Source organism: Apteryx rowi, unplaced genomic scaffold, assembly GCF_003343035.1.
Source record: "Apteryx rowi isolate R43461 unplaced genomic scaffold, aptRow1 scaffold_5, whole genome shotgun sequence".
Taxonomy (NCBI): domain Eukaryota; kingdom Metazoa; phylum Chordata; class Aves; order Apterygiformes; family Apterygidae; genus Apteryx; species Apteryx rowi.
In genome coordinates, this window is record NW_020450760.1 from 5,271,881 (window position 1) to 5,280,291 (window position 8,411).

The 8,411-nt window shown below is 41.3% G+C and overlaps 1 protein-coding gene across 6 annotated transcripts in view; it reads right to left on the reverse strand.

The window, feature by feature from the left end:
• Window positions 1-6,696, reverse strand: part of PAPOLA (poly(A) polymerase alpha) — a 49,677-nt gene extending 42,981 nt beyond the window's left edge. For 2 of the 6 annotated variants that reach the window (XR_003255757.1, XM_026079599.1), the window contains exon 1: window positions 6,288-6,672. Coding sequence is in view for 5 of the 6 variants with exons in the window: in XM_026079599.1 (XP_025935384.1) it covers window positions 6,288-6,295 (8 nt within the window). In the remaining variant the exon portion in view is untranslated. Of the gene's footprint in view, window positions 1-6,287 lie in introns of all 6 variants that reach the window. The other 4 variants (XM_026079596.1, XM_026079595.1, XM_026079594.1 and 1 more) reach the window with 4 other exon arrangements.
• Between the last annotated feature and the right edge of the window lie 1,715 nt (window positions 6,697-8,411).

An 8,411-nucleotide genomic window follows, 5' to 3' on the forward strand; every position in this document is an offset into this window, starting at 1 on the left:
ATTTATACTCTTACCAAACTCACAAGAACGAACTCTAGTATTCGTAGACACTCCTCTAGAATGTAGTGGAAAAAAAATCTCTTATTTTCCAGAGCTGTTATAGCTGTGAATCTGCCCTCCATAATATATACTATGTAGCATTTTTCTCTAACCACTAATGTTTTTATCTCTGAGAAACATTAAATAAGGACATTTTTAGCAGAACAGTATGTAACAGTCTCAGGATAACTGCCTTCTAGAAGACTTTAGAAGTCCAGTAGATGCAACGAAGCTTACACTTCAACATTACCTACATCCTTTTCAATACTAACATATTTTAGGCTAAAAACATTTAAACTGAAGCTCAAATGTTTACATCCACTGAAGTTCAGCCTATTCTAAGTTTTACTTAGCACACAAAGCTACTTGAAGAATGCCTTTGTTAAGTTATAGAAACAAATGATACTAGGCAAAGAAAGTTAATATTAACTCACTTAAGGAGTAAATAAACTAAGTGCTAAGTACCCAATATTCATGCATTTAAGTGGCAGTAAATCTTCAAAATTACTGCAGAGCAAGCAAGTATTTACAGGTATATCCTCTTCCCCCGCACAGTCTCACATAAAGCCAAGAAATTTCAAGTAGAGTTTTTGCTATCTGCTTTTTAAGTGAAAAATAAATCACTGAAAACTAACTTTAACATTGCATTCCATCTTCCACCTTTAACATTGCATTTACATCTTACATTTTAGCCAGAAAACACTGATGATCACATACAGCATTCTGATGTTTTACTTGTTTATGAAACCATAAAGATCACCCTCTACTCCAAAATCTCTCCCCTTGAAAGGGTATGCGGACATTTTAGTTTTAACCTGTAACACACTATACCACCACCTTTGGAATACCTTGGTTTAAATTACCAAATTTATTCAGAGGGAACCAACAGGTAAGTGCCAATGCTAGTTATAGCTAAAAGGATAGAGAAGTCAAAGCCCTAAAAGGGGGGGGGGGGGTAAAATTTGTTAGTCATTGTAGTTAAGCATTAACAAAAAGCAAAGAACATTAAACAGCAACAGAAAATCCCATTCCAATTAGTCAATCCTAACAACAGCAGCGACAGATTTAGTAGACCTTGTCAGGGTCTGATAGGCAACTTAAAGCATGCTTAAGCCTTTTTTAAATTATTTTAGACTAGGCTTTTTTTTTTTTTTTTTTTTTTTTAAACACCAAGAAGAATAAGAAACAGTTTGGGGCTTTTTTTCCTGTTTGGTTCTAGTCATCCAAATATATGCATTAAGATCTTGAACTTTTTCTCCTGTGAATATGAGCTGTCTATCAATAGCTCAGGATAAAACAAAAGTTGCATAAAAAGATGTACAATTAAATTTAACATGCTATTGTTGTTGCTCAGATTTATCCTTGAGAACTGAGGAGCATAGGCTGATAGTTTAAACCATCTGCAAATTGGGTGACAGCTATAGTGGCTTAATTCTGAAATGTTATGATCCAAAATTTCATCTCAAACATGAATTAATCTCAATTCTTAATGAAATGCACCTATAACGTAACTTTTCATATAAACACTGCACATGAAATTCTAGTCTGTATTATGTTAACAGCAGTATAGCTAAAAGATCTTTTTCCTTCAGAATCCCAAGTTTTGGTAGGGCGTACCTCCTAATATGGTTATCAATACATATGGAATTAAGAATAAACTGTGGCAGTGTAGCCATTGGTAAAGGTGTTTCACAACAGCGTGCAAAAGGGGAAGAAATAAATAAAGACACATAAGAGGGCTGAAAAGTTTCCAGGCATGTACACTCCTTCAAAGGGAAGTGACTATACATTTGCCTCCATTGACTATATCGATAAATCCAGTCTTTCTTTTTCACTTGTGTAAGACATTCAGATCCCTGAAGCAAAACTGATAAACACACCATCTAGTTGATCAATTGGAGCTAAATTCGCATAGCTCAAGCTCTACTATGTCAGATTTCAGAAGAAGCATCTTGTCTACATTTTTAAGTCTCTTCCAGTAAGGGCTGAGTTTGGCAATTTTACATAAAGATGAAAGTTTCTGGCTTAATGGTGATGCCCTCACCCTATACGAAAGAAATATAGACAGGAAATCTGAATGAGGTCTGTGCAAATTAAAGGGGAACATTATTTTAAGTGGTTAAGACAACCCAGCTGTCCTTCCTGAATAAAAAGTTTGAATATCTAGCAGAAAACTGCTGGATCGTTTAGATCACCTATGAAGAAGCTTTCAGAATGAGGTTTTGAAGATATCCGAAAAAAGATTTGAACATGGGTATTGAAGCAATGACAAGCAACAAAAATACGGAAGAAGAGGTTCTGAACTATAGTGGAAGGAAGAACTTTCATACAGATTCCATTAACCTTTAATTCATTCTTGAGTTCTCTCTAGCTTTTCAGTTTGGGACAGTCTTTGCACAATAGAAGAGTGAAAACAGCCTGTCCAGAAACACACACCACTCATAACATTCTTGCAAACAACAGTTTCAGAAGAAGTTGCTCAAGTTTAAATAGCAGAAACTTCTACTGAACTCTGCAGCACTTGAATCAAAATAAGGTCTACTATTATTTTGGAGACAAAATATTTCATAGGTAGCAATTTAAGAAAAGAAGTAGAGGTTTCAAAAGATATTAGAAATATTAAACAGAGAACTTAAAATCAGATGAAGCATTTCATTGCAAAGAGATTAATTTGCCTCAGAGGTGAATTTTGCTCAACAAATATGTGGGTTTTACAAGTTCTTTGCAGTACCTCCATGTTAATAAGTATCAACTTGGTCTTTTTTTGGAGTGACATTAGCAGACAGAAAGCTACTGCAGAAACTACATACTTGCAGTGCAGTTCCTCTGTACTACATCTCAAAAATTAATCCTCAGTACAGGTTTTGTTTTCTTCTTGATTAATACAGTTATCCCTTTAAATTAAGACTTTGCCTTTTAAATTAAGTTCTTCTGAAGCAGGTTCAGTCCCTTTGTAGAGTTATGAATATATTTAATTCCTTCAGTATATTTAATTCCTTCTAAAATGTAGTCTGTAAAAACCTGAGCTCAGTCTGTTCAGAAACATGCACTTAATTCACTCCCAGTCCCATGTTTAGCCTCATCTTTCTTCTGACATACAAATTAACAATCACTAATTAAAAGCCAACAAAACAACAATTTTTTGTATTTGTCTAAAACAAAGCTCAGTGAAATAAAACAAAGTCTTACTTCCAAACAGACGTGAGGATAAGACTGTCTACAGTAAAGCTTGAGAAACTTCACTAACAACACTCCAAAATTCTAATGTGGAAGTAATCAATACCGACAGTACTTAAACTTTTATAGCACTTATGGCAGTTTTAACGGTTCACATATATGACTCCATGCATTCTTCCACTTTTGATAAAGAGAAGTCTTTTGCAGTGATTTCAGCAGATACAGAAGTTCAGCTGACAAGCTGCATAATAATGTTTAACAGCAGTTTAACAAGAAACAGATTCTTATTGTTATTTCTCTACATGGAGGGTCAGAAGACCCAAGTTATGTAAAAAGGGTGCCTCATCAATTCACAAAAACATAGCTGCTGCTTCATTGAGTCAGTAACCTTTCTGCATACAGTGTAGCCCTAGCTGAAACATATTAACAGCTTAGTAAGCTTCATTGCTCCCTGGCATTTTACTGTTATGTTTCAGACAATGCACAGGAACTAGTGTTCTTTACCTAACAGTTCACTGGTATATATTTTTACAACAGAGGGAATAACTACTTTCATTTCCAATAAGTTTTTTAAACAATTAAAAGTTAAAGGCTTTTCCTTTAAGCAGCTGCTACCTCTTCACAAGAGGTTACTAAGAATCATAAAAAATGCCCATATAAATCCTAGAAAACAAATATTTTTATTAAACATTAAAAGGCTTATGCAAATGCCAGCTATCAGCATCACCAGAACCTGAGTTTATTCTCTTGCTATTTAAGTGCCTTGTAAAAAACAGTGTCCCTGTTTTTATAGTTTTGTACCATACTGCTAAGAAAAATACACACACTCTCACACACGCACACATACACAGCATCAGAACTGCTATACTTGATACACAGAACTGCTTCTTGAGAACTCTGAAATAATACTTTTGAAGTAGAGAGTGATGATTCTAATCTCTGGTTGGGTGTGAGATGAGCTCTGAGTAGGCCTGTCAATTGTAGACACTACCCTAAAAAAACGAATTCTAAAGGCTCCCCCAAAAGACAAGGGGAAAAAAGTACAGATATATTTTGCTCCTCATCCTGAAAGTTGTGGCAGTGACAACATGAATAAGGTTGTTCCACCCTCCAGTCAGAAGATTAACATCAAAAAGCATTGAGTGGAAGGAAGCCAGAAAAGCACTAAGTTTTTAAATATTCTAAACATTAAATACTCACTAAACTTAAATCAGAGGTACCACTTCACAGACAAGGAATAAAATATTACTAGCATTGCAATGCTTGCTTTAAAGCCTTGACTGAGTAATATGAAGTCAACCACCCCACAAATGCACAAACAATAGAACAAACGCAGAATTTGAGAAAACTTTACCACTTTCCTCATTAGAATAACCTTTTCTATCAGTATGGCTGCTAATTAGTGTTTGTGCTGAAAAAAGCAATATTTTAGAATAATGCCAATACACTTAAGTAATATTATTAGAGTTTTTAAAGTTTATCATGAATTCCTACAGCAAGAAAAATTTCAAAGTCATTCTTAAGCTCTTCAAAGTTGAAGGCAACTAGTAGCCCAATTCATTCATTAAAAGTAGCCCAGATTTGAAATATTATTATTAAGCATTTGGTATTTATGTAGTTACAACAAAATAAGCAAGAATGAAAGCAGAAAGTATAAACACCCTCCCATCTTCCTGGAGCAAAAAAGCCTAGCCAACTCCATAGTTAAGGTTCTGGGAATTTTTCACTGTTATAATGAACAGCAGCAAAACTTATCTATAAAGACACTGCAATCTCGTTACAAAGCCTCAGCATAACTATTTTTCCTTCTGCACTCATCCACTCTATATTTTCCCCACTCAGCTGAACTGTTTGTCTTATTTGCACCATGACTAATACAAAAGTGTTTTTAGACTCTATAAAACAAGCACAACAGGAAAACAGGGCTGTTCTTTACATAAACCCTACGTATTTAAAACTATAGTTAACACAGTAACTCCAAGTTTTTGTATTTCTCCTTGAATACCCCAAAAGGCCTAGAACAACAACACATCTTATTCCTAATAGCCACTTAACCACCTGTCCATCGCTGGTTTTCTCGACTTAATTTAAGATAAAGTACAAACATTATGAATTATGGAACTGAGGGACTGGGAAGTTCTGTTGTCTCAATCTGGACCTTCCAAACGTTAAGAATAAAAAAACGACCAGCGAAGAAACAGAGATTAAGTTACGTCCCGCTTCGTCCCTCAAGACTACGAGAGCGGTTACAGCACGGCAGGTCAAAAGGACAAGGCCTACTTTTTCAGAGGAAAAGCCCCCCAGCTTCCCGGCGGCGAATGGCGGTGCGGGGGAACGGCGACCGCCATTCGTTACTACCGGCCAGGGGGCGCTCCTCGCACGGGCTGGAAGCGAGGGCCGCTAAGCGGCTTGGCATTTCGGAGTCACCGAGGACTGGCTGACTGAATCTTGCAAAGACAGCAGACTCAGCTCGGATCGCATGTTAGAACCGGCCCCCGCGCCTCTCCCCCCACGGAACGAGGAAAAGCCGTTCACACAGCAACTGGGGGAGAGGGTTCGGCGACATCTTTGAGAGAAGGGGGGGGGGGGGGAAGCTTCATCTTTTGCGGCCAGGTGGAAGGCAAGACGAAGATAGATATGCGGTACCTTCCCGCTTGATATGGCTCGAGTTCGCGCTGGGGCCAAGTCTGCCCCCGCTCCGCCAACACGGATATCCGCACCGCGGCCGCGCAGCCCCTCGCGCTCGCTGCTAAAAGACAGCGAAGGAGAAAGCGACAACAACAATAACGTACGAGGCACCTCAGTATCTCCTTCTGAGGTCGCAGCTATGAGGGGAGAAGAAAGAAAGCCGCTCCTCGCGGACTGGGCGGCGAGCAGCGGCCCCACAGCCCCTCACACTGCGGCACCGGAAGAGCCCAAGGCCGGGGGGGGGGGGAAGCACGAGAGAGGGGGAAGGGCGAGAGCGAGGAGAAAGGGCCCCAGCGAAGAGGGAGCACAGGGCGCTACGAGGGGAGCGCTAAGGAGTAACAAGGCAGAGGCTTTTAAGACGCTCTACAAGGTTTCCAACTTACAACGGCATCGTCTCTCCGGCTCCTCCTCCTCCTCCGCCGCCGCCGCCGCCACCGCCACCACCACCGCGTCTTCCCCTTCTCCCTCCTCCTCTTCTTCTTCGTCCTCCCCCACCGCTGCTGCCTCCGGACCGGTCACTCCTCCCGCCAGGAAGCGGGGATCGTGATCATGGTACGAGCCAGGGTCGGACCTTAGAGGGAAGAGAGAGCCGTTCGCTAGGCCCGGCCGCCGCCGCTTCACTTTCCTCTTCCCCTCCGGCCTTCTAACATGGCGCCCGGGCGCTACCACAGCAACCTTCTAGAACAGGGGGGGACTTACGCAGCGGCGCGGCCACCCCCGCACGCCGCGCACGCTAGCTCGCCCGCGCATGCCCAGCGGCCACGAGGCCGGGGAGCATCCTGGGAGCCGTAGTTCCGGCTGGGGGGGGAGCGAGCCCGGGTTTGAAAACAAAGCACTAACGGCTGCGCGGCGGCGCATGCGCCCGGCGAGACGAGGCGGCGCCTGGCTCTGGCGCTGTCGGGTTCGCGCCGGGCAAGGCCGGAGGCGGCTGGGGCTGAGGGGGGCGCGGGGCTGCTGCTCGGGCTCCCGCAGGGATTCGGCCTAGCTCACCACCTGCACGGGCACCGGGGGGTTTCCAGGCGGGCGTAAGCGCGGCCTTTAATTGCCATGGAAACTAATGCGGCGGGGGGGAACACGACTCCTCGTTACCCCAACGAGCAGCAAAAAGCTCTGTAGAGCGCTCGCGGCCCGGGCGGCGGCACCGCGCTGAAGCGGGCCGGAGCGGCCTGGTGGCCCCCGCTGCTTTGCGCTGAGCTGCAGTACTAGGGTTTGCATCTCTCTGTTCGTATTCACCTCCGTCAGACGTGTTTTCGCTTTCRCCCCCCGCACAGAGCAAAAACACGCTTTTCTAGTAACAGTTTTCAGAAGCTCTGCCTGCAATCGATGGCATAGCTTTCAGAAGAAGTTAAAGGGAAAAATCACCAGCTCTTCACATGTTTCTGCAAGAAAATCTCTTCTTAGAAAAGTAAATGTATTATAGCAAAAAAACTATTTTGTCTCCCTTTTTTWAAGATGTCCTATTTTTTTTGTCTTTGTATCGAAAAATAAGTCTCTCAAATTACAAATTCATCTCCCAATGGCTCATAAGATAAACGGTAACGTGGCTTGACAGCATATAACAATTGTAGATCTTCCCCCCCCCCCTTTTTTTTAAAACAATAAGAGGTGATGGTTCTGAGTGCTGTTCCTGGCTCTCATCAAAGACATGGCTGTATGACTGTAAAGACAGCCAAGATAAGACTAGTTTTCTGTAAAAATAGTGAAATGTCTAGGTAAGCACACAGAGCATTAATAATTCTTATATTAAAAAAATAGCTAAAATGTTTTTGTCACCATTTTTTTAGGGTTTTTTTCCCTCCTCTTCCCAACAGTCCTTGCTTTTTGTTTTGGCAAAATACTGTATTTACATATTCGTTTTACACCAAATATAATATCGGTTTCAGCTCAGTCAGCATAGTTTTACCAGCAGTTTCTCTGAAAGGCGTATGAAATCAATAAGAAAAGGGAATGGCAGCCAAACTGTAGTTGGAAAAGTCCCTGTGACCAAGCTAGAAACTCCAGATGCTTTTTCAAGAATCTATGAAAAACATGTATTAAACTTGAATGATGAAGAAATAGTAAAAGTCATGAGAATTGCACCAATTTCTACGGTACCAAAGAAAAACTTAAGATTTACGGATTTTACTGGGAAAACATTCATCCAGCCAGTCATTAGTACAACACAAGAGGCCTGTGTTGCATCATGGCTTTTTGTCTGTTGTTAGCTGATGGGCAAAGAGAAGATGCCCTGTAAAAAATTCTCATTTGCTTATTTTTGTTGAAACTGCTGCAGGACTGAACGTGTTCTTAGTGATGTAAGCCTCTCGTTTAATGAGCAAAGGAAGTAAGAGAACTTGCTGCTTCTATTTATTTCCATTTTCAGTGAAAACAACCTTTCTTTTTTGGAGGAAAAGTTTTTCTCAGTCAAGTTGCCTACTTCCACTATGGATCAGGGCAAGAATATCCTGCTTAGCTAGATGGTGTAACTGAAATAAACCAGGAAGAAAGTTTTGGAGACATAATGGATT